This window comes from Bombina bombina, chromosome 10, assembly GCF_027579735.1.
Source record: "Bombina bombina isolate aBomBom1 chromosome 10, aBomBom1.pri, whole genome shotgun sequence".
NCBI lineage: Eukaryota > Metazoa > Chordata > Amphibia > Anura > Bombinatoridae > Bombina > Bombina bombina.
The window spans coordinates 206,467,568-206,494,446 of record NC_069508.1 but is presented as its reverse complement, the minus strand read 5'-3'; the positions used below and the strand labels follow the sequence as shown (position 1 = coordinate 206,494,446).

At 42.2% G+C, this 26,879-nt stretch overlaps 1 protein-coding gene across 14 annotated transcripts in view; it reads left to right on the top strand.

The window, feature by feature from the left end:
- DOCK7 (dedicator of cytokinesis 7) overlaps positions 1-26,879 on the top strand; it is a 695,569-nt gene that overhangs the window by 379,281 nt on the left and 289,409 nt on the right. For all 14 annotated transcript variants that reach the window (XM_053693655.1, XM_053693653.1, XM_053693652.1 and 11 more), the window contains one exon: positions 17,147-17,287. In XM_053693655.1, coding sequence (XP_053549630.1) covers positions 17,147-17,287 — 141 coding nt within the window. The remainder of the gene's footprint in view (positions 1-17,146; positions 17,288-26,879) is intronic.

The window sequence follows — 26,879 nt, the reverse complement described above, 5'->3', positions numbered from 1 at the left end:
ATCTGGGTATTTTGATATAATAATATCGGCAGGCACTGTATTAGACACCTTATACCTTAGGGGCTTTCCCAAAGCATAAGCAGAGCCTCATTTTCGCGCCGGTGTGGCGCACTTATTTTTGAGAGGCATGGCATGCAGTCGCATGTGAGAGGAGCTCTGACACTTAGAAAAGACTTTCTGAAGGCGTCATTTGGTATCGTATTCCCCTTTGGGCTTGGTTGGGTCTCAGCAAAGCAGATACCAGGGACTGTAAAGGGGTTAAAGTTTAAAACGGCTCCGGTTCCGTTATTTTAAGGGTTAAAGCTTCCAAATTTGGTGTGCAATACTTTTAATGCTTTAAGACACTGTGGTGAAAATTTGGTGAATTTTGCACAATTCCTTCATGTTTTTTCGCAATTGCAGTAATAAAGTGTGTTCAGTTTAAAATTTAAAGTGACAGTAACGGTTTTATTTTAAAACGTTTTTGTACTTTGTTATCAAGTTTATGCCTGTTTAACATGTCTGAACTACCAGATAGACTGTGTTCTGAATGTGGGGAAGCCAGAATTCCTATTCATTTAAATAAATGTGATTTATGTGATAATGACAATGATGCCCAAGATGATTCCTCAAGTGAGGGGAGTAAGCATGGTACTGCATCATTCCCTCCTTCGTCTACACGAGTCTTGCCCACTCAGGAGGCCCCTAGTACATCTAGCGCGCCAATACTCCTTACTATGCAACAATTAACGGCTGTAATGGATAATTCTGTCAAAAACATTTTAGCCCAAATGAACACTTGTCAGCGTAAGCGCGGCTGCTCTGTTTTAGATACTGAAGAGCATGGCAACGCTGATACTAATATCTCTGAAGGGCCCCTAACCCAGTCTGATGGGGCCAGGGAAGTTTTGTCTGAGGGAGAAATTACTGATTCAGGGAACATTTCTCAACAGGCTGAACCTGATGTGATTGCATTTAAATTTAAGTTGGAACATCTCCGCATTCTGCTTAAGGAGGTATTATCCATTCTGGATGATTGTGACAAGTTGGTCATCCCAGAGAAACTATGTAAAATGGACAAGTTCCTAGAGGTGCCGGGGCTCCCAGAAGCTTTTCCTATACCCAAGCGGGTGGCGGACATTGTTAATAAAGAATGGGAAAGGCCCGGTATTCCTTTCGTCCCTCCCCCCATTTTTAAAAAATTGTTTCCTTTGGTCGACCCTAGAAAGGACTTATGGCAGACAGTCCCCAAGGTCGAGGGGGCGGTTTCCACTTTAAACAAACGCACCACTATACCCATAGAGGATAGTTGTGCTTTCAAAGATCCTATGGATAAAAAATTAGAAGGTTTGCTTAAAAAGATGTTTGTTCAGCAGGGTTACCTTCTACAACCAATTGCATGCATTGTCCCTGTCGCTACAGCCGCATGTTTCTGGTTCGATGAGCTGATAAAGGCGGTCGATAGTGATTCTCCTCCTTATGAGGAGATTATGGACAGAATCAATGCTCTCAAATTGGCTAATTCTTTCACCCTAGACGCCACTTTGCAGTTGGCTAGGTTAGCGGCTAAGAATTCTGGGTTTGCTATTGTGGCGCGCAGAGCGCTTTGGTTGAAATCTTGGTCGGCTGATGCGTCTTCCAAGAACAAGCTACTTAACATTCCTTTCAAGGGGAAAACGCTGTTTGGCCCTGACTTGAAAGAGATTATCTCTGATATCACTGGGGGTAAGGGCCACGCCCTTCCTCAGGATCGGCCTTTCAAGGAAAAAAATAAACCTAATTTTCGTCCCTTTCGTAGAAACGGACCAGCCCGAGGTGCTACGTCCTCTAAGCAAGAGGGTAATACTTCTCAAGCCAAGCCAGCTTGGAGACCAATGCAAGGCTGGAACAAGGGAAAGCAGGCCAAGAAACCTGCCACTGCTACCAAGACTGCATGAAATGTTGGCCCCCGATCCGGGACCGGATCTGGTGGGGGGCAGACTCTCTCTCTTCGCTCAGGCTTGGGCAAGAGATGTTCTGGATCCTTGGGCGCTAGAAATAGTCTCCCAAGGTTATCTTCTGGAATTCAAGGGACTTCCTCCAAGGGGGAGGTTCCACAGGTCTCAGTTGTCTTTAGACCACATAAAAAGACAGGCATTCTTACATTGTGTAGAAGACCTGTTAAAAATGGGAGTGATTCATCCTGTTCCATTAAGAGAACAAGGGATGGGGTTCTACTCCAATCTGTTCATAGTTCCCAAAAAAGAGGGAACGTTCAGACCAATCTTAGATCTCAAGATCTTAAACAAGTTTCTCAAGGTTCCATCGTTCAAGATGGAAACCATTCGAACTATTCTTCCTTCCATCCAGGAAGGTCAATTCATGACCACGGTGGATTTAAAGGATGCGTATCTACATATTCCTATCCACAAGGAACATCATCGGTTCCTAAGGTTCGCATTCCTGGACAAGCATTACCAGTTCGTGGCGCTTCCTTTCGGATTAGCCACTGCTCCAAGGATTTTCACAAAGGTACTAGGGTCCCTTCTAGCTGTGCTAAGACCAAGGGGCATTGCTGTAGTACCTTACTTGGACGACATTCTGATTCAAGCGTCGTCCCTTCCTCAAGCAAAGGCTCACACGGACATCGTCCTGGCCTTTCTCAGATCTCACGGATGGAAAGTGAACGTGGAAAAGAGTTCTCTATCTCCGTCAACAAGGGTTCCCTTCTTGGGAACAATAATAGACTCCTTAGAAATGAGGATATTTCTGACAGAGGCCAGAAAGACAAAGCTTCTAGACTCTTGTCGGATACTTCATTCCGTTCCTCTTCCTTCCATAGCTCAGTGCATGGAAGTGATCGGGTTGATGGTAGCGGCAATGGACATAGTTCCTTTTGCGCGCATTCATCTAAGACCATTACAACTGTGCATGCTCAGTCAGTGGAATGGGGATTATACAGACTTGTCTCCGAAGATACAAGTAAATCAGAGGACCAGAGACTCACTCCGTTGGTGGCTGTCCCTGGACAACCTGTCACAAGGGATGACATTCCGCAGACCAGAGTGGGTCATTGTCACGACCGACGCCAGTCTGATGGGCTGGGGCGCGGTCTGGGGAGCCCTGAAAGCTCAGGGTCTTTGGTCTCGGGAAGAATCTCTTCTACCGATAAATATTCTGGAACTGAGAGCGATATTCAATACTCTCAAGGCTTGGCCTCAGCTAGCGAGGGCCAAGTTCATACGGTTTCAATCAGACAACATGACAACTGTTGCGTACATCAACCATCAGGGGGGAACAAGGAGTTCTCTAGCGATGGAAGAAGTGACCAAAATCATTCTATGGGCGGAGTCTCACTCCTGCCACCTGTCCGCTATCCACATCCCAGGAGTGGAAAATTGGGAAGCGGATTTTCTGAGTCGTCAGACATTGCATCCGGGGGAGTGGGAACTCCATCCGGAAATCTTTGCCCAAGTCACTCAGCTGTGGGGCATTCCAGACATGGATCTGATGGCCTCTCGTCAGAACTTCAAAGTTCCTTGCTACGGGTCCAGATCCAGGGATCCCAAGGCGGCTCTAGTGGATGCACTAGTAGCACCTTGGACCTTCAAACTAGCTTATGTGTTCCCGCCGTTTCCTCTCATCCACAGGCTGGTAGCCAGGATCAATCAGGAGAGGGCGTCGGTGATCTTGATAGCTCCTGCGTGGCCACGCAGGACTTGGTATGCAGATCTGGTGAATATGTCATCGGCTCCACCTTGGAAGCTACCTTTGAGACGAGACCTTCTTGTTCAGGGTCCGTTCGAACATCCGAACCTGGTTTCACTCCAGCTGACTGCTTGGAGATTGAACGCTTGATCTTATCGAAGCGAGGGTTCTCAGATTCTGTTATCAATACTCTTGTTCAGGCCAGAAAGCCTGTAACTAGAAAAATTTACCACAAAATTTGGAAAAAATATATCTGTTGGTGTGAATCTAAAGGATTCCCTTGGGACAAGGTTAAGATTCCTAAGATTCTATCCTTCCTTCAAGAAGGATTGGAAAAAGGATTATCTGCAAGTTCCCTGAAGGGACAGATTTCTGCCTTGTCTGTGTTACTTCACAAAAAGCTGGCAGCTGTGCCAGATGTTCAAGCCTTTGTTCAGGCTCTGGTTAGAATTAAGCCTGTTTACAAACCTTTGACTCCTCCTTGGAGTCTCAATTTAGTTCTTTCAGTTCTTCAGGGGGTTCCGTTTGAACCCTTACATTCCGTTGATATTAAGTTATTATCTTGGAAAGTTTTGTTTTTAGTTGCAATCTCTTCTGCTAGAAGAGTTTCAGAATTATCTGCTCTGCAGTGTTCTCCTCCTTGTCTGGTGTTCCATGCAGATAAGGTGGTTTTACGTACTAAACCTGGTTTTCTTCCAAAAGTTGTTTCTAACAAAAACATTAACCAGGAGATTATCGTACCTTCTCTGTGTCCGAAACCAGTTTCAAAGAAGGAACGTTTGTTGCACAATTTGGATGTTGTTCGCGCTCTAAAATTCTATTTAGATGCTACAAAGGATTTTAGACAAACATCTTCCTTGTTTGTTGTTTATTCTGGTAAAAGGAGAGGTCAAAAAGCAACTTCTACCTCTCTCTCTTTTTGGATTAAAAGCATCATCAGATTGGCTTACGAGACTGCCGGACGGCAGCCTCCCGAAAGAATCACAGCTCATTCCACTAGGGCTGTGGCTTCCACATGGGCCTTCAAGAACGAGGCTTCTGTTGATCAGATATGTAGGGCAGCGACTTGGTCTTCACTGCACACTTTTACCAAATTTTACAAGTTTGATACTTTTGCTTCTTCTGAGGCTATTTTTGGGAGAAAGGTTTTGCAAGCCGTGGTGCCTTCCATTTAGGTGACCTGATTTGCTCCCTCCCTTCATCCGTGTCCTAAAGCTTTGGTATTGGTTCCCACAAGTAAGGATGACGCCGTGGACCGGACACACCTATGTTGGAGAAAACAGAATTTATGTTTACCTGATAAATTACTTTCTCCAACGGTGTGTCCGGTCCACGGCCCGCCCTGGTTTTTTTAATCAGGTCTGATAATTTATTTTCTTTAACTACAGTCACCACGGTATCATATGGTTTCTCCTATGCAAATATTCCTCCTTAACGTCGGTCGAATGACTGGGGTAGGCGGAGCCTAGGAGGGATCATGTGACCAGCTTTGCTGGGCTCTTTGCCATTTCCTGTTGGGGAGGAGAATATCCCACAAGTAAGGATGACGCCGTGGACCGGACACACCGTTGGAGAAAGTAATTTATCAGGTAAACATAAATTCTGTTTTGTTTTTTCTTAAGCTTATGTCTGTTAGATTTTAATTTTTATGAACGTTCTTCTCTGGATCCGATACTTGCGATTTAGGTTGTGTGGGCACTTCCTCAGAAGTGCGCACTTGTTGAATAATAGAATTATGTTTTTTAGTACATTTATCGATCCTTCGGGACAAATTTTCTTGGACCTTGGGCAGTTCTAGAGTGTCCTTATACCAGGCAGGTACTGGTCGGATACTGTTACAGCTGTTACCAGGGTTCATGTCACCCTAGTGGTGCTGATTAATCCTTCTGGATTCTGAATCTCTCTTGGCTTATTCTATGGACTTCGGGCTCGAATCCTACCGAAGTATGAGGCCTGTTGTTTAAATAATACCCCTCGGAACGGAGGGTTATGAGTGCCAATCTAGGTTGGTTGTTCGGGCTTCTCATCTGGGATACGGATCTATTTTTGCAGACATCATCATGGTTCTTCAGGTCCCCAGGGACTCAGAACCGTTATTCCATTCTTGGAGTGGGAGATGTGTGTGACCTATATGGTCTGGTGTGCCGAGTGATTAATAATTTGCATTTTCACTCACACTTCCGGACGCTCACTTACCTATTAAGCATTTTATAGCGGTGGCGGAGTTTCCTTCCTTCCCGCCTTGGGTGGATAACCTGGTCTTGATGCGCGGGCATATTTTTTCTCTGCTCAGAGTGGTGTTACTCTAAGGAATTGATGTGCAGGGGTTCCCTGCCTTCTGTGAGGAGCTGCGAAGCTCCAGTTTTTGCCTGCTTAAAGAAGTTTTTGGAAGACAGATCCTTCAAGGATCTCTGGCTGTTGTCTCTTTCATTACCCTTGGTCGGACCATGGTCTCGACGTTAGAGTGTATTTCTGTCCTCGTTGCAACTCTAGCCTTGGGGCTTGTCAGTCAGGGGCAAGGTCGGTTACGGAGGGCCGCCCTACTGGGGTCAGGTAGTTGACCATTTATCCTTGATGCTCTGTTGGGGGCTTTGTGGGCGGTGCCTCAAGTTCGGTTCTCTGGGATGGCGAGCAGGGTACATTCTCCTTTGCCTTCGGGTGTTGGTTGCTTCCCTGCCTGTGTGTGTAGCACGTATTAACGCTTGCCTACGAGATTTCTTGCTAACCAAGTGCCCTTGGTGCTGAATGTTAGACTGTTAAGGAAGTCCTTTGTGACTCTTGGGTTTGAGGCTATTGCTAGATCGCCAAATCTATGGACTTTAGGGGTGCACTCCTCTTTGTAGGAGGCAGCTTAGGGTTCTTCTGGAAGTTGGATCTTCGATTGATTCCTTTTTCGAGGACCCTGACCTAGGTCAGTGTCTCTCCTTGGATGGGTGTGGACGGTTCGACCTCACACTAGATGTTTGTGGTCCCGTGAGTCTCTCTCTGTAGAGGCTGGGGCTCTGTGAGAGATGCCTTGTTTTTCTGGCTTAGGCTTTAGGTCCCTCTGATGGTTCCCTACTGGTCTTCTGGTGCATTGACGCTGTTCCTGTAGACTCTAGGTATCTTCACCTGGGTGGGCGATATGGCCGAGGGGTCTCGCCTCTATGGTAGGGTAGTTTTTCTGTGTATTCCCTTCTCTTCTAGAGCGGGGGTAGGGTTCTCCGGTTTCTGAGTTACCTTAGTATTTAGAGCAGCCTATGGGTCCTGGTGTCTTGCCTTGTAAGGGTTTTCTTTCATGTAATTAGCAAGAGTCCATGAGCTAGTGACGTATGGGATATACATTCCTACCAGGAGGGGCAAAGTTTCCCAAACCTTAAAATGCCTATAAATACACCCCTCACCACACCCACAATTCAGTTTTACAAACTTTGCCTCCTATGGAGGTGGTGAAGTAAGTTTGTGCTAGATTCTACGTTGATATGCGCTCCGCAGCAAGTTGGAGCCCGGTTTTCCTCTCAGCGTGCAGTGAATGTCAGAGGGATGTGAGGAGAGTATTGCCTATTTGAATGCAGTGATCTCTTTCTACGGGGTCTATTTCATAGGTTCTCTGTTATCGGTCGTAGAGATTCATCTCTTACCTCCCTTTTCAGATCGACGATATACTCTTATATATATACCATTACCTCTGCTGATTCTCGTTTCAGTACTGGTTTGGCTTTCTACAAACATGTAGATGAGTGTCCTGGGGTAAGTAAATCTTATTTTCTGTGACACTCTAAGCTATGGTTGGGCACTTTGTTTATAAAGTTCTAAATATATGTATTCAAACATTTATTTGCCTTGACTCAGAATGTTCAACATTCCTTATTTTTCAGACAGTCAGTTTCATATTTGGGATAAATGCATTTGTTTCAATCATTTTTTCTTACCTTAAAAAATTTGACTTTTTCCCTGTGGGCTGTTAGGCTCGCGGGGGCAGAAAATGCTTCTTTTTATTGCGTAATTCTTGGCGCAGACTTTTTTGGCGCAAATTTTTTTTTCTGTTTCCGGCTTCATACGTGTCGCCGGAAGTTGCGTCATTTTTTTGACGTTTTTTGCGTCAAAAATGTCGGCGTTCCGGATGTGGCGTCATTTTTGGCGCCAAAAGCATTTAGGCGCCAAATAATGTGGGCGTCTTTTTTGGCGCTAAAAAATATGGGCGTCATTTTTGTCTCCACATTATTTAAGTCTTATTATTTATTGCTTCTGGTTGCTAGAAGCTTGTTCACTGGCATTTTTTTCCCATTCCTGAAACTGTCATTTAAGGAATTTGATCAATTTTGCTTTATATGTTGTTTTTTTCTTTTACATATTGCAAGATGTTCCACGTTGCAACTGAGTCAGAAGATACTTCAGGAAAATCACTGCACAGTGCTGGAGCTACCAAGCTAAGTGTATCTGCTATAAACTTTTGGTATCTGTTTCTCCAGCTGTTGTTTGTTTTGCATGTCATGTCAAACTTATTAATGCAGATAAAATTTCCTTTAGTACTGTTACATTACCTGTTGCTGTTCCGTCAACATCTAATTTTCAGAGTGTTCCTGATAACATAAGAGATTTTATTTTTTAAATCCATTAAGAAGGCTATGTCTATTATTTCTCCTTCTAGTATACATAAAAGTCTTTTAAAACTTCTCTTTTTTCAGATGAATTTTTAAATGAACATCATCATTCTGATACTGATAATGGTTCTTCTGGTTCAGAGGTTTCTGTCTCAGAGGTTGATGCTGATAAATCTTTGTATTTGTTCAAGATGGAATTTATTCGTTCTTTACTTAAAGAAGTGTTATTTGCATTAGAAATAGAGGATTCTGGTCCTCTTGATACTAAATGTAAACATTTAAATAAGGTTTTTTAAATCTCCTGTAGTTATTCCAGAAGTGTTTTATCTCCCTGATGCTATTTCTGAAGTAATTTCCAGGGAATGGAATAATTTGGGTAATTTATTTACTCCTTCTAGACGTTTAAGCAAATTATATCCTGTGCCATCTGACAGATTAGAGTTTTTCGGAACAAAAATCCCTAAGGTTATGGGGCTGTCTCTACTCCTGCTAATGTACTACTATTCCTACGGCAGATAGTACTTCATTTAAGGATCCTTTAGATAGGAAAATTCAATCCTTTCTAAGAAAAGCTTACTTATGTTCAGGTAATCTTCTTAGACCTGCTATATTTTAAGCGGATGTTGCTGCAGCTTCAACTTTTTGGTTAGAAGCTTTAGCGCAACAAGTAACAGATCATAATTTTATAGCATTATTATTATTCTATAACATGCTAATAATTTTATTGGTGATACCATCTTTTGATATCATTAGAGTTGATGTCAGGTATATGTCTCTAGCTATTTTAGCTAGAAAAGCTTTATGGATTAAACTTGGAATGCTGATATGTCTTCTAAGTCAACCTTGCTTTCCCTTTCTTTCCAGGGTAAATAATCATTTTCGTTCCTTTCCTCACAACAAGGAACAAAAGCCTGATCCTTCATCCCCAGGAGCGGTATCAGTTTGGAAACTATTTCCAGTTTGGAATATATCCGAGCCTTATAGAAACCTATAGCCAGCTCCTAAGTACCTATGAAGGTGCGGCCCTTATTCCAGCTCAGCTGGTATGGGGCAGATTACGTTTTCTTCAAAGAAATTTGGATCAATTCCGTTCTTAATCTCTGGTTTCAGAAACATTGTTTCAGAAAGGTACAGAATTGGCTTCAAGTTAAGGCCTCCTGCTAAGAGATTTTTCTTTCATGTAATTAGCAAGAGTCCATGAGCTAGTGACGTATGGGATATACATTCCTACCAGGAGGGGCAAAGTTTCCCAAACCTCAAAATGCCTATAAATACACCCCTCACCACACCCACAATTCAGTTTTTACAAACTTTGCCTCCGATGGAGGTGGTGAAGTAAGTTTGTGCTAGATTCTACGTTGATATGCGCTCCGCAGCAAGTTGGGGCCCGGTTTTCCTCTCAGCGTGCAGTGAATGTCAGAGGGATGTGAGGAGTATTGCCTATTTGAATGCAGTGATCTCCTTCTAAGGGGTCTATTTCATAGGTTCTCTGTTATCGGTCGTAGAGATTCATCTCTTACCTCCCTTTTCAGATCGACGATATACTCTTATATATACCATTACCTCTACTGATTCTCGTTTCAGTACTGGTTTGGCTATCTACTATATGTAGATGAGTGTCCTGGGGTAAGTAAGTCTTATTTTTTTGTGACACTCCTAGCTATGGTTGGGCACTTTGTTTATAAAGTTCTAAATATATGTATTCAAACATTTATTTGCCTTGACTCAGAATGTTCAACTTTCCTTATTTTTCAGACAGTCAGTTTCATATTTGGGATAATGCATTTTAATTTAACATTTTTTCTTACCTTAAAATTTGACTTTTTCCCTGTGGGCTGTTAGGCTCGCGGGGGCTGAAAATGCTTCATTTTATTGCGTCATTCTTGGCGCGGACTTTTTTGGCGCAAAAATTCTATTTCCGTTTCCGGCGTCATACGTGTCGCCGGAAGTTGCGTCACTTTTTGACGTTATTTTGCGCCAAAAATGTCGGCGTTCCGGATGTTGCGTCATTTTTGGCGCCAAAAAGCATTTAGGCGCCAAATAATGTGGGCGTCTTATTTGGCGCGAAAAAATATGGGCGTCACTCTTGTCTCCACATTATTTAAGTCTAATTTTTTATTGCTTCTGGTTGCTAGAAGCTTGTTCTTGGCATTTTTTCCCATTCCTGAAACTGTCATTTAAGGAATTTGATCAATTTTGCTTTATATATATGTTGTTTTTTCTCTTACATATTGCAAGATGTCTCACGTTGCATCTGAGTCAGAAGATACTACAGGAAAATCGCTGTCAAGTGCTGAATCTACCAAAGCTAAGTGTATCTGCTGTAAACTTTTGGTAGCTATTCCTCCAGCTGTTGTTTGTATTGATTGTCATGACAAACTTGTTAAAGCAGATAATATTTCCTTTAGTAAAGTACCATTGCCTGTTGCAGTTCCTTCAACATCTAAGGTGCAGAATGTTCCTGATAATATAAGAGATTTTGTTTCTGAATCCATAAAGAAGGCTATGTCTGTTATTTCTCCTTCTAGTAAACATAAAAAATCTTTTAAAACTTCTCTCCCTACAGATGAATTTTTAACTGAACATCATCATTCTGATTCTGATGATTCCTCTGGTTCAGAGGATTCTGTCTCAGAGGTTGATGCTGATAAATCTTCATATTTATTTAAAATGGAATTTATTCGTTCTTTACTTAAAGAAGTCCTAATTGCTTTAGAAATAGAGGATTCTGGTCCTCTTGATACTAAATCTAAACGTTTAAATAAGGTTTTTAAAACTCCTGTAGTTATTCCAGAAGTTTTTCCTGTCCCTGATGCTATTTCTGCAGTAATTTCCAAAGAATGGGATAATTTGGGTAATTCATTTACTCCTTCTAAACGTTTTAAGCAATTATATCCTGTGCCGCCTGACAGATTAGAATGTTGGGACAAGATCCCTAAAGATGATGGGGCTATTTCTACCCTTGCTAAACGTACTACTATTCCTACGTCAGATGGTACTTCTTTTAAGGATCCTCTAGATAGGAAAATGGAGTCCTTTCTAAGAAAAGCTTATCTGTGTTCAGGTAATCTCCTTAGACCTGCTATATCTTTGGCTGATGTTGCTGCAGCTTCAACTTTTTGGTTGGAAACTTTAGCGCAACAAGTAACACATCGTGATTCTCATGATATTATTATTCTTCTTCAACATGCTAATAATTTTATCTGTGATGCCATTTTTGATATTATCAGAGTTGATGTCAGGTTTATGTCTCTAGCTATTTTAGCTAGAAGAGCTTTATGGCTTAAAACTTGGAATGCTGATATGGCTTCTAAATCAACTTTACTTTCCATTTCTTTCCAGGGTAACAAATTATTTGGTTCTCAGTTGGATTCCATTATTTCAACTGTTACTGGTGGGAAAGGAACTTTTTTACCACAGGATAAAAAATCTAAAGGTAAAAACAGGGCTAATAATCGTTTTCGTTCCTTTCGTTTCAACAAAGAACAAAAGCCTGATCCTTCATCCTCAGGAGCAGTTTCAGTTTGGAGACCATCTCCAGTCTGGAATAAATCCAAGCCAGCTAGAAAGGCAAAGCCTGCTTCTAAGTCCACATGAAGGTGCGGCCCTCATTCCAGCTCAGCTGGTAGGGGGCAGGTTACGTTTTTTCAAAGAAATTTGGGTCAATTCTGTTCACAATCTTTGGATTCAGAGCATTGTTTCAGAAGGGTACAGAATTTGTTTCAAGTTGAGACCTCCTGCAAAGAGATTTTTTCTTTCCCGTGTCCCAGGAAATCCAGTAAAAGCTCAAGCATTTCTGAAATGTGTTTCAGATCTAGAGTTGACTGGAGTAATTATGCCAGTTCCAGTTTCGGAACAGGGGATGGGGTTTTATTCAAATCTCTTCATTGTACCAAAGAAGGAGAATTCCTTCAGACCAGTTCTGGATCTAAAAATATTGAATCGTTATGTAAGGATACCAACATTCAAGATGGTAACTGTAAGGACTATCTTACCTTTTGTTCAGCAAGGGAATTATATGTCCACAATAGATTTACAGGATGCATATCTGCATATTCCGATTCATCCAGATCACTATCAGTTTCTGAGATTCTCTTTCCTAGACAAGCATTACCAGTTTGTGGCTCTGCCGTTTGGCCTAGCTACAGCTCCAAGAATTTTTACAAAGGTTCTCGGTGCCCTGCTGTCTGTAATCAGAGAACAGGGTATTGTGGTATTTCCTTATTTGGACGATATCTTGGTACTTGCTCAGTCTTTACATTTAGTAGAATCTCATACGAATCGACTTGTGTTGTTTCTTCAAGATCATGGTTGGAGGATCAATTTACCAAAAAGTTCTTTGATTCCTCAGACAAAGGTAACCTTTCTGGGTTTCCAGATGGATTCAGTGTCCATGACTCTGTCTTTAACAGACAAGAGACGTTTAAAATTGATTACAGCTTGTCGAAACCTTCAGTCACAATCATTCCCTTCGGTAGCCTTATGCATGGAAATTCTAGGTCTTATGACTGCTGCATCGGACGCGATCCCCTTTGCTCGTTTTCACATGCGACCTCTTCAGCTCTGTATGCTGAAGCAATGGTGCAAGGATTACACGAAGATATTTCAATTAATATCTTTAAAACCGATTGTTCGACACTCTCTAACATGGTGGACAGATCACCATCGTTTAATTCAGGGGGCTTCTTTTGTGCTTCCGACCTGGACTGTAATTTCAACAGATGCAAGTCTCACAGGTTGGGGAGCTGTGTGGGGATCTCTGACGGCACAAGGAGTTTGGGAATCTCAGGAGGTGAGATTACCGATCAATATTTTGGAACTCCGTGCAATTTTCAGAGCTCTTCAGTTTTGGCCTCTTCTGAAGAGAGAATCGTTCATTTGTTTTCAGACAGACAATGTCACAACTGTGGCATACATCAATCATCAAGGAGGGACTCACAGTCCTCTGGCTATGAAAGAAGTATCTCGAATTTTGGTTTGGGCGGAATCCAGCTCCTGTCTAATCTCTGCGGTTCATATTCCAGGTGTAGACAATTGGGAAGCGGATTATCTCAGTCGCCAAACGTTGCATCCGGGCGAATGGTCTCTTCACCCAGAGGTATTTCTTCAGATTGTTCAAATGTGGGAACTTCCAGAAATAGATCTGATGGCGTCCCATCTAAACAAGAAACTTCCCAGGTATCTGTCCAGATCCCGGGATCCTCAGGCGGAGGCAGTGGATGCATTATCACTTCCCTGGAAGTATCATCCTGCCTATATCTTTCCGCCTCTAGTTCTTCTTCCAAGAGTAATCTCCAAGATTCTGAAGGAATGCTCGTTTGTTCTCCTGGTAGCTCCGGCATGGCCTCACAGGTTTTGGTATGCGGATCTTGTCCGGATGGCCTCTTGCCAACCGTGGACTCTTCCGTTAAGACCAGACCTTCTGTCACAAGGTCCTTTTTTCCATCAGGATCTGAAATCCTTAAATTTAAAGGTATGGAGATTGAACGCTTGATTCTTGGTCAAAGATTAATACTATGTTACAGGCTCGTAAATCTGTATCTCGAGAGATATATTATAGAGTCTGGAAGACTTATATTTCTTGGTGTCTTTCTCATCATTTTTCCTGGCATTCTTTTAGAATACCGAGAATTTTACAGTTCCTTCAGGATGGTTTAGATAAGGGTTTGTCCGCAAGTTCTTTGAAAGGACAAATCTCTGCTCTTTCTGTTCTTTTTCACAGAAAGATTGCTATTCTTCCTGATATTCATTGTTTTGTACAAGCTTTGGTTCGTATAAAACCTGTCATTAAGTCAATTTCTCCTCCTTGGAGTTTGAATTTGGTTCTGGGAGCTCTTCAAGCTCCTCCGTTTGAACCTATGCATTCATTGGACATTAAATTACTTTCTTGGAAAGTTTTGTTCCTTTTGGCCATCTCTTCTGCCAGAAGAGTTTCTGAATTATCTGCTCTTTCTTGTGAGTCTCCTTTTCTGATTTTTCATCAGGATAAGGCGGTGTTGCGAACTTCTTTTGAATTTTTACCTAAAGTTGTGAATTCCAACAACATTAGTAGAGAAATTTTGGTTCCTTCATTATGTCCTAATCCTAAGAATTCTAAGGAGAAATCGTTGCATTCTTTAGATGTTGTTAGAGCTTTGAAATATTATGTTGAAGCTACGAAATCTTTTCGTAAGACTTCTAGTCTATTTGTTATCTTTTCCGGTTCTAGAAAAGGCCAGAAAGCTTCTGCTATTTCTTTGGCATCTTGGTTGAAATCTTTAATTCATCTTGCCTATGTTGAGTCGGGTAAGACTCCGCCTCAGAGAATTACAGCTCATTCTACTAGGTCAGTTTCTACTTCCTGGGCGTTTAGGAATGAAGCTTCGGTTGACCAGATCTGCAAAGCAGCTACTTGGTCCTCTTTGCATACTTTTACTAAATTCTACCATTTTGATGTATTTTCTTCTTCTGAAGCAGTCTTTGGTAGAAAAGTACTTCAGGCAGCGGTTTCAGTTTGAATCTTCTGCTTATGTTTTTCGTTAAACTTTATTTTGGGTGTGGATTTTTCAGCAGGAATTGGCTGTCTTTATTTTATCCCTCCCTCTCTAGTGACTCTTGTGTGGAAAGATCCACTTCTTGGGTAGTCATTATCTCATACGTCACTAGCTCATGGACTCTTGCTAATTACATGAAAGAAAACATAATTTATGTAAGAACTTACCTGATAAATTCATTTCTTTCATATTAGCAAGAGTCCATGAGGCCCGCCCTTTTTTTGTGGTGGTTATGATTTTGTATAAAGCACAATTATTCCAATTCCTTATTTTATATGCTTTCGCACTTTTTTTCTTATCACCCCACTTCTTGGCTATTCGTTAAACTGAATTGTGGGTGTGGTGAGGGGTGTATTTATAGGCATTTTGAGGTTTGGGAAACTTTGCCCCTCCTGGTAGGAATGTATATCCCATACGTCACTAGCTCATGGACTCTTGCTAATATGAAAGAAATGAATTTATCAGGTAAGTTCTTACATAAATTATGTTTTTTCCCTTCTTCCATTCCAGAATCCTGGAAGGGGAATTGCGATGTAGTGACTGGTTCCTCTGTTACTGCGGTGGGAGGCTGAGGGTTTGATCCCTATGGGGCTCATGCTATATGTTCGATTCTGATATATGGATTCTGAGGGTCTGAGGGCCTCCTTCCTTTGGGAAGTGTTCCTTGTTATTAGAGAAGACAGCAGTGTGGGGGGTTTCGTACCCGAGCACTATGTCTATCCTGCACATGGTAGCATACTGTTTGTAGTAACGGTCAGCGGTCTAACCGGGGGGCTTTGTTCCTACGTTGACCCTTCCTTTCTAGCCTTGGGCTGGGACCATTATCCTAGAGAGAAGATTGGGGGTTGGTTACTCTATGTAGGGTTGACCGTGGGTCATGTTTCCCTGTGTATGGATCTCTTTTTCTTCGGTCCTTGTGTTTTTAGGGAGTTCGCCTCCCTGGGCATTGCTATTGTATTGCAACCATGGGTTGTTCTATGTTCTGCAGAGTGGAATGATCCTTTGGATTTTCATGAGAATTTGTTTTCCTTTTTGGGGGCATATAGCGGTCCCTGTCTTGGCCGAGTACCTTCATGTGAGTCGTGATCCGCAGGGCTGACTCCTTGGAGGTTGTTTGGGCTTGACGGACTATGGGACTGAGTGGTTTAGTTCGGCTTTACCGGCGGTATACCTAATGTGCAGTTAACTGGGCTTCGGGTTTTCACCCGTGTCGTCTATATTTAGGGTGTTGAGTGTTTCAGGCTGTGGTGCTTTACGAAGAGCCTCCTTTTGTACCCACCCGTTGTTTGCATTCAGTGTCCTCTAGCTTGGGTATTCTTTTCCCAAAAGTAATGAATGCAGCTGTGGACTCTTCCCTTTTAATAAGAAAAACATAAATTATGCTTACCTGATAATTTCATTTTCTTCTGAAGGGAAGAGTCCACAGCTTCCGCCTGTGTTTTTATCTATGAGGCGGCTGTAAACATTTTTTTGTTCTTTTAGCACCTTTTTTCACCATGAATGTTTTTCCTACCGTTCCTTGTTCCCTCGGCAGAATGACTGGGGGATGAGGGAAGTGGGGGAGGTATTTAAGCCTTTGGCTGGGGTGTCTTTGCCTCCTCCTTGTGGCCAGGTTCTGTATTCCCAAAAGTAATGAATGCAGCTGCGGACTCTTCCCTTCAGAAGAAAATGAAATTATCAGTTAAGCATAATTTTATGTTTTTATCCAGAATTGTGCAGTATGGACACAATTGATTAAAATAATGAGCCTTTCACCTTTTAAAAATGTTTTCTGTATTCACAGAAGAGTCCTCCATTTATAGATGAAAACCCCTCCTGGCTGGTGTAGCATATTTTAAAAAAATAAATAAATAAGCACGTCTAAGGGTTGTTCTCTAATCACAACCTGCTTGCACCATTTAGATAAATGTAGAGTGCTGGATAAAGCTGTTGGCTGCTGTATTTAGCTGTAAAGTGAACTACATTTACCTGAACTGCACAATCGAGCAGGTTGTAATTAGAATAACCCTGTGATGCGGTTAAAAAAATACTGCGCCTGCCAGGAAGGATTTTTATCTGTAAATAAAGAACTTGTTGATGACATAAAATATAGAAAACATTATTTTTAAAAGGTCAGATTTATTGAGTTAACTAATTGTGCACATACTGTACAATTATGGTTACAAATGTTTAACACTAACTGTCCATGTAATCCTAGTGTTATACACAAATGCTCTCACTGGTCTGACTAAGTATCTTGCATTCCAACAAATAATATGTATTGAACAACTAAGATATTAATGAAGGCAAATGTATTTTTTCCATTATGAACTAAACCGTTGAATTATTTCATATAACTTTCCATTTCTTTTGTTTTTCTTATAGGTAAAAAGTATGGTTCATCATTTATACTTTTCAGATAAGCTGGATTCCCCTCGGAAACATCGATTTCCTGAACGGTTTATGGATGACATAACTGCCTTAGTTAGCACAATGGCCAGTGACATAGTCACTAGGTTTCAGAAGGTAGATTTTTTTTTTCTCTCTCACTATAAATAAAAATGTAATTTCTTTCCTAAGATATGGTGAGTCCACGACATCCTCAGTTACTGTTGGGAATATCACTCCTGGCCAGCAGGAGGAGGCAAAGAGCACCATAGCAAGGCTGTTAAGTATCACTTCCCTTCCCACAAACACCAGTCATTCTCTTTGCCTTGGTGCATGGAGGAGGTGAAGTTCTGGTGTCTGAAGAAAATTGGATTTCTTTTGCTACAAGCAATATTTTTGGGTCTAGCCGTAATCCACGTTAGTCTCTTCAGTAGGGCAGTGGTGGCTTTAAAGCAGTTAGGAACTTGTAAGGTGGGCCTTGCTGCGTTTTCCTAACTTATTTGCTGCCTATGGTATAGAAAGCCAGAGTAGGTTTACTCTGTACTTCTTTTTTTTTTTTTTTTTTTTTTTTTTTTTTTACAGGTCTCTGTGAGGAGTGTCCTCCTGCCGGATGGCCAGATGCTGGTAAGTGCCTTTTGTCTTCTAAGTATTGGAGACTGTGCACTTTAAAGGATTCTGCAAACATTAATTGGGACATTATATATCCTAGTTGGGATATTTCTTTGGTAGCGTGTAGGCACTTAATGTGGCATAGGTGAGAGAGACTGCTTCTCCTTCATTGGTGATGAAGAGGTTAACCAGTTGTGTGGGGCTCAATTTTATTAGGCACTATATAATAGACCTTTTATTCTTATAAGTGTATTTGTTTTGATGTAAAATTTGATCACGTGGTGCCAGATTTCTTTTTACATTTATTAAGACTTGCGACTCTGATCTTTATCGGTCCCTGCAAGGGGTGATATTGCGGGAGAGCAATTTACAACTACAAGGAGAGGCATTTATCTGTATCTGAAGTATTGGCTGGGAGCGCACACTTTGTTAAAAGCACCGTTCTCTCCTCTGGCTAATTTTGTCTCTCCCTCTAATCTCTTCCGTTTCTAGTTGGAGCGGTGTCAACAGTTAATTTAAGCAGTTGTAACTGTAATCTAGCGCTCTGTTTTTCTGTTTGCACGCCTATGAGATTAACAGGCGCCATGTTGTCTCCGCCTTCCTTCTTCGCTTCAGGAATGAAGCGGCACCATTTTCAGTCGGTTACTGAATCTGGTCACGTGACCCCGCCTTCGTATCCGAGATCAGAGCAGTGTTTTTATTTTAAAGTGTACTAAGTAGTCTAAGTGGCTAAGTAACAAGTGTACTTTAAGCGGTTTGGGAGATCTGGTTTAATCTCTTATGGTCTCTTAAAGTGAGGAAAGTCCTTAAAGTGACAGTACAACTTATTTTGGAACAGGGGTTTGTTCCTATGTTTTACTGCTGTTAATGTCCTAATGCAATTTTATATGATTTAGAAGTGACAGCACAATTTTTTAGGTGTTTTTTTTTTTTTGTGTGCTTGTTTCTGTGAGTTCTGTTCACAGAGCTTGAACTCTGCTCCTATGGACATACATCTGCTCATCCTTGCATTCTAGAGTTTGGTTTCTCCGATTGAAATGAGAACTTTTAAATTTAAAGGAAAATTCCTTTTTATTTTTTTCTGAGCTTCATGTCTCTCAGAATGATGCTGTTGAGGCAGTGCCAAAGATTTCTCCTTAAGTGTCCCAAGCCTTCATGGTGTCACATGCAGTGCCCTGCGGTTCCTCTCAATCTCCTGGAGGAGTTTATTTGCCGGTAGAAATTTCTGCCCAGGTATCTTCAGCAGTATCTCTGACATTTTCTGCTTTTCCTATACTAAAGGGAAATCGCAAGAGGAAGGTAAGGTTTCTGTTCCACCTGCTGCTACTCAGATTGTTCTTCCTCATAGGTCTGATGAGTAGGATACGTCTGTAGCCTCTGAGGGTGAAATCTCAGATTTGGACAGTATAATGCCTTCATCTGATACTGAAGTAGTGTCCTTCAGATTTAAGCTTGAACACCTCTGTGTATTTTTAAAGGAGGTTTTGGCTATCTTGGACGACTCAGATATGCCTATCGTTGTCAACCCTAAGAAATCTATTAAACTTAATAGTTAATACGATGTTCCTTCCTCTGTGGAAGTGTTTCCTGTTCCAGCCTGTTCAACAGAAATTATTTCTCAGGAATAGGAGAAGCCAGGGATACCTTTACCCTGTCTCATGTCATGTTTTCCTGTTGCTGACTCCATTATTGATTTATGGTGCACAGTGGGGGTAGAAGGGGGCCATTTTATACTCTGGCTTAGACATCTACGATCCCTATAGAGGATAGTTGCTCTTTTAAGGACCAATGGACAAGTTGGAGGCTTATTTGAAGTTTGTATTGCCACTGTGTCAAGTGCGGCATCCTTTGGTGCGTCGTCTTGTCTGATTCATTTCTGATAGAGACTCCTTGGAGGGGATCCTGGTCAGAGTTAAGGCTCTTAAGCTAGCCTGCTATTTTGTGGCTATATTCTTGATCAGCAGATCTTTCCTCTGAGTCCAAACTTCTGGTGCTTCCTTATCTGACAGGAATATTTCTGATATTACAGGTGGAACATGGTCTTTTCTACCACAAGACAAATAGACCTAAGAGCAGAAAACTATAGCTGAGTCTAACTCAGCATGTTGGTTTGCCCCTGATCCGGGATCAGACCAAGTGGGGGGCTGAATTTCTCTGTTGTCCTCAGGAAGGATAATGATATGTCCCAGATAGGCAGTGTCTCAACAGTTTTCTCAGGGTAACGTCCTTCAAGATGAAAACCATTTGTTCCATTCTTCCTTGGTCCAAAAGGGTCAGTTCCTGACCACCATAGACCTGAAGGGCAAGTATATTCAAGTTCCTGAGATTTACCTTTATTGACAATCATTTTTGGTTTGTGGTTCTGTCCTTGGTCTTACCACGGCTCCCAGAGTTTTCTCATAGCTTCTAGAGACTCTCTTGAAAGTACTTAGGTTTTGGATGCCTTTCTGGACGACATATTAGTTCAGGCGCCATCCTTTCAACAAGTCTACGTCCTCTCAGATGGAAAGTGAATCTGAAAAAGAGTTCCCTAGTTCCAGCTACTGGGGTAGTTTTCTTAGGGACCTTATTAGTTTTCCTATCTCTGAAAATATTTCTGACAGAGGTTCAGAAGCTCAGAGATTCTTTCTTCTTGCCTTCCTCTGTGGCCTTCAGTGGCTCTATGTATGGAGGTTTTTGGTCTGATGGTGTCTTCATTGGACTTCATCCCTTTGCTCGATTACTTCTGAGACTTTTGCTCTTATGCATGCTCAATTAGTGGAACGGGGATCATGTGGATCTGTCTTGGTGGATAGATCTAGTCTGTCGACATGGGATTCTCTCCCGGGGTGGTTTTCTTAGGAGCATTTGGCTGGCTTAGGAATATATGCTTCCGGAGACCTTCCTAGGTGATTGTGACCACAGACACCAGCCTGCTGGGCTGTGGACAGTCTGGGACTTGTTAAAGGCGCAGGGACTATGGACTCAGGAGGAGTCTGCTCTCCCCATACACATCTTGGAGTTGAGAGCGATTTACAATTCTCTGATGGCTTGGCCTCAGTTGTCCTTGTCTGGTTTATTGGGTTCCAGTCAGACAATATCACCTCAGTGGCTTACTTCAACCACCAGGGAGGAACTCTGAGTTCCTTAGCCATGAAGGAGGTGGCTCAGATTGTTCTGTGGGCGGAAGCTCACAATTGCTGTCTATCTGAAATCCACATTCCAGGAGTGGACAACTGGAAAGCCCACTTCTTGAGCAGACAGACATTTCATCCTGGGGAGTGGGCTCTATATCTGGAGGTGTTCTCCTGGTTAACCCTCAAACGGGTGATGCCGGAGTTGGATCCGATGGTGTCTCGGCAGAACGCCAAGCTTCCAAGGTACGGTTCAAGGTCAAGAGATCCACAGGCTGCTCTGATAGATGCTCTGGCGCTTCCTTGGCATTTCAGTCTGTTTGCTCTCCTTCCACGAGTTATTGCTCGTATAAAGCAGGAGAAAGCATCGGTAATTCTCATAACCCCTGCATGGCCTTGCAGGATCTGGTATGCGGACCTAGTGAGGAGTTTATCTCTTCCCTCTTGAAGGTTGCCTCTGTGGAAGGACCTTATAACTCAAGGTCCATTCCTTCATCCAAATCTTGTTTCCCTGAAGCTGACTGATTGGAAGTTGAACACTTAGTTCTGTCTAAGAGTGGCTTTTCTGAGTCGGTCATTGAGACCATGTTTCTGACTCGCAAGCCTGTTACTAGAAAGATTTACCACAAAGTATGGTGTAAATATCTTTATTGGTTTGAGTCCAGGGGCTACTCTTGGAGTAGGGTTCGTATTCCTAGGATTTTGTCTTTTCTCCACGTAGGTCTGGAGAAGGGATTGTCCGTCAGTACTCTTAAAGGTCAGATTTCTGCATTATCTGTTTGGTTACACAACCGTCTGGCGGATGTGCCAGATGTTCAATTCTTTTGTCAGGTCCTGGTCAGAATCAGGCCTGTGTTTAAGTCTGTTGCTCCTCTTTGGAGCCTTATCCTTGTTTTTAAAGTTTTGCACCTGTCTCCGTTTGAGCCTTTGCATTTCATAAATTTTAAGTTATTGCTATCTCTTCTGCTTGGAGCGTTTCGGAACTCTCGGCTTTGCAGTGTGATTTGCCTTATCTTATCTTTCATCCTGATAAGGTGGTTCTTCTATTAAGTTGGATTTTTCTTCCTATGTCCTAATCCTTCTCATAAGAAACGTTTGTTGCACAACCTGGATGTTGTGCGTGTTCTAATATTCTACTTTCAGGCAACTAAGGATTTTCGCCAGTCCTCTGCCCTGTTTGTTTGTTTCTCAGGAAGATGTAAGGTTCAGAAAGCGACTGATACTTCTTTCTTTATGGTTGAGAAGTATAATTTGTTTTGTTTATGAGACTGTGGTCAGCAGCCACCTTTGAGATTTTCAGCTCATTCCACGAGGGCTGTTTTCCTCTTCTTGGGTCTTCAACAATGAAGCTTCTGTGGAACAGATTTGCAAGGCTGAAACTTGGTCTTCTTTGCATACGTTTTACAAATTTGATACTTTTTGCCTTGGCTGAGGCTTCTTTTGGGAGAAGGTTCTTCAAGCGGTGGTGCCTTCTATTTAGGTCCACCTGTCTTTTCCCTCCCTAGTCATCTGTGTCCTCTAGCTTGGGTATTGGTTCCCACTAGTAATTGATGACGTAGTGGACTCACCATATCTTAGGAAAGAAAACAAAATGTATGCTTACCTGATAAATTTATTTATTTCCGGATATGGTGAGTCCACGACCCCACCCTTTTTATTAAGACAGTTATTTTTTACTAAACGTCGGGCACCTTTACACCTTTGTATTATTCCTTTTTTTCTATTTCCCTTCGGTCGAATGACTGGGGTTTGTGGGAAGGGAAGTGATACTTAACAGCTTTGCTGTGGTGCTCTTTGCTTCCTCCTGCTGGCCAGGAGTGATATTCCGAACAGTAATTGAGGACGTCGTGGACTCACCATATCCATAAATAAATAAATTTATCAGGTAAGCATAAATTTAGTTTTTTTAGATATATTGCTTAGAAATACATTCTTTCAAAGCGCTACATTGATTGTAAATTATTATTTTTAGCGGTTATTTGTAGAGGAGCAACTATGAGAACTTGTGTGAAATTCCCCATTTTCTTTAAGACTTCCAGATTATTCGTTTTATTACACTTTTATACAAAATATCAATGAACATTCACAGATAAAATCATTAGGGAAATATCCAGGTATGAAGAGTCTCTACAGTGTCTCCTCTCAACACTCTAACTGCTTTCAAGGCATCTTATGTGGTTTCATTTAATGTTTTTTCAATATACCACATGTAATTACTGGTTACTTGTAGATTTATTATTGCTGCATCTTGTTTAGTCTTGAGAATGAACTCTGTTGCACATCTGAGTAATGTTCATAAAAAAAGTCTAGCTTGTATCATGCAAATATCAGATCTACCATTTATTTCTTTGTTGGTATTGTAATTTAATACTGATTAGTTATTACTGCTGTGCCTAGTTTTAAATGCACACATCAGACTTTAAACCTCTTGCTTTTCTTGATATCATTGCCCTTAAAGGGAACCACAACACCTGCTTGAAATGTTTTAAACTAACTTTTTCTGATTATCCAAAATAAACTGACTGTAATGCTGTATGCAGTCTTTATCTTACTGCATTCTATTGTATATAAAAGCTTTACAATTTAAACTTTGGTCTGCAGCATTGGATGTGCTATGTATGCTGCCATCTTGTAACGTGCGTTCCTCAACTCTGTGTCACGTGATGCACACGGCACCAGCTATTACTAAATCATAGTGAGCGCTGCAGTGTCTGACAAGAATGGCTTCAGGCACTGTTATGTTTATAAATAGCATGAGCAGGATAGGAAGTGGGAGGTGGGAGGAGAGGTGCAGAGGGAGGCACAAGGAAAAGAAAGAAAGCAAACTCACGCTGCATAAAAAATTATAGCAAGAGACATTTGCATTCCATCTACCTTACATATGATCTCTAGAGCCTTTCTTCCCCCTGTGCCTCCCTCTCCACCTCTCCTCCCATCTCACACTTCCTTCCCTGCTCGTGCTATTTATAAACATAACAGTGCCTGAAGCCATTCTTGTCAGTCACTGCAGGGCTCACTATGATTTAGTAATAGCTGGTGCCATGTTCATCACGTGGCACACTGTTGTGGAATGTACTTTAAAAATGGCAGCATACATAGCACATCCAATGCTGCAGATCAACGTTTAAGTTATAAAGCTTTTTTATTTCCTAAGATATGGAGAGTCCATGACGTCATTCCAATTACTAGTGGGAATATCACTCCTGGCCAGCAGGAGAAGGCAAAGAGCGCCACAGCAAAGCTGTTCAGTGTCACTCCCTTACCCATAATCCCCAGTCATTCTCTTTGCCTCTGTCAATGGGCATGTATGTTCATCAGGGTCTTCAATGGCAACCTGCAGTTTGTATTACCACAGTTGCAAGTGCTGCATCTTATTGGTGTGATGCCTTGTCTGAATCAATTTTAGTAGAGACTCAGAGGAGATCCAAGATAAGATTAAGGCTATAAAACTAGCCAATTCCTTTATTTCTGATGCTAACATGCAAATTATTAGACTGGGAGCCAAGATGTCTGGCTTTACCGTCTTAGCCCGCAGGGCTTTGTGGTTAAAATCTTGGTCAGCTGATGTTACCTCCAAGTCCAAGCTTCTGGTGCTTCCTTACAAGGGTAAAATCTTGTTTGGACTTGGTCTGGCAGACAAAATTTCTGATATTACGGGTGGAAAAGGATCTTTTCTACCACAAGACAAAAAGAACAGACCTAAAAGACGTCAAAGTAATTTTTGTTCCTTTCGTAACTTCAAAGGTCAAAAATCTTCCTCTCCCTCTTCCAAGCAGGAGCAGTCCAAGTCTTCTTGGAAACCCAATCAGTCTTGGAACAAGGGGAAGCAATCTAAGAACCCTCAGCTGAGTCTAAGTCAGCATGAAGGGTCTGCCCCTCATCTGGGATCGGATCAAGTGGGGGGCAGACTTTCCATATTTTGTCAAGTGTGGATACGAGATGTCCCAGATCCTTGGATATTGGATATAGTATCTCAGGATTACAAAATAAAATTCAAATCTTGCCCTCCCAGGGGCAGATTCCACCTCTCAAGATTGTGTGCAGACAAGGTAAAAAGAGAGGCATTCTTGAACTGTGTTCAGGACCTTTTCTCCCTGGGAGTGATTGTTCTAGTTCCTCAAAGGGAACAGGGTCTAGGATTTTACTCAAATCTGTTTCTGGTTCCCAAAAAAGAGGGAACTTTTCGACCCTCAACAAATTTCTCAGGGTACTGTCCTTCAAAATGGAAACCATTCGTTCCATTCTTCCTTTGGTACAAGAGGGTCAGTTCATGAGGACCATAGACCCTGAAGGACTCGTATGTTCATGTTCCCATTCACAGGGACCATCACAAATTCCTGAGATTCACTTTTCTAGACAAGCACTTTCAGTTTGTGGCTCTTCCGTTTTTACTTTGCCACAGCTCCCAGAATTTTCTCAAAGGTTCTAGTGGCTCTCTTGGCAGTGGTCAGGTCTCGGGGTATTGCAGTGGCGCCCTACCTGGCAGACATATTGGTTCAGGCGCCATCTTTTCAACAAACTCTGATACAGAGATCTTGTTATCTTTTCTATGTTCCCACGGATGGAAAGTGTATCTGGAGAAGAGTTCCCTTGTTCCAGCTACAAGGGTGGTTTTCTTAGGGACCATCATAGAGTCCCTATCTATGAAATTTTTTCCAACGGAGGTCAGAAAATCCAAGATTCTTTCCTCTTGCCTCTCTCTACAGTCTACTGTTCGGCCTTCAGTGACTCAATGTATGGAGGTAATTGGTCTGATAGTCGCTTCCATGGACATCATTTCCTTTGCTCAATTCCATTTGAGAGCTCTGCAATTATGCATGGTCAGACAATGGAACGGAGACCATTCGGATCTAGACCAGTCGACAAGAGACTCTCTCCCATGGTGGCTTTCTCAGGAGCATCTGTCTCAGGGCACATGCTTCCGGAGACCTTCCTGGGTTATCGTGACCACAGACGCTAGCCTGCTTGGCTGGGGAGCAGTCTTGGACTCGTTAAAGACGCAGGGACTATGGACTCGGGAGAAGTCTGCTCTCCCAATAAACATCTTGGGGTTGAGAGCGATTTACAATGCTCTGATGGCTTGACTTCAATTGTCCTTAGCCCAGTTTATCAGGTTCCAATCGGACAATATCACCTCAGTGGCTTACATCAATCACCAGGGAGGAACTCTGAGTTCCTTGGCCATGAAGGAGGTGACTCGGATTATTCAGTGGGCGGAAGCTCACAATTGTCTTCTGTCTGCCATCAAAATTCCAGGAGTGGACAACTGGGAGGCGGATTTCCTGACCAGACAGACTTTTCATCCCAGGGAGTGGGCTCTCCATCCGGTGGTGTTCTCCGCGTTAACCCTCAAGTGAGGGGTGCTGGAGTTGGACCTGATGGTGTCTCGTTAGAACACCAAGCTTCTAAGGTACGGTTCAAGGTCAAGAGATCCTCAGGCTGCTCTGATAGATGCTCTGGCGGTTCCTTGGGATTTCGGTCTAACATATCTGTTTCCTCCATTTGCTCTTCTTCCAAGAGTCATTGCTCTTATCAAACAGTAGAGAGCGTCTGTAATTCTAATAACTCTTGCATGGCCTTGCAGGATCTGGTTTGCAGACTTAGTGAAGATGTCATCTCTTCCTCCTTGGAGGTTACCTCTGAGGAAGGACCTTCTAACTTGGGGTCCTTTCCTCCATCCAAATCTTGTTTCTCTGAAGCGGACTGCTTGGAAATTGAAAACTTAGTTCTTTCTAAGTGTGGGTTTTCTGAGTTGGTCATAGAGACCATAATCCAGGCTCGCAAGCCTGTCACTCATAAAATTTACCATAAGGTATGGCGCAAATACCTTTTATTTGTGTGATTCGAAGGGCTTCTCTTGGAGTAGGGTCAGGATCCCTAGAATTTTGTCCTTTCTCCAGGAAGGTCTGGAGAAAGGGTTGTCAGTCAGTTCTCTGAAAGGTCAGATTTCTGCATTATCTATTCTTTTACATAAGCGTCTGGTGGAAGTGCCAGATGTTCAATCTTTT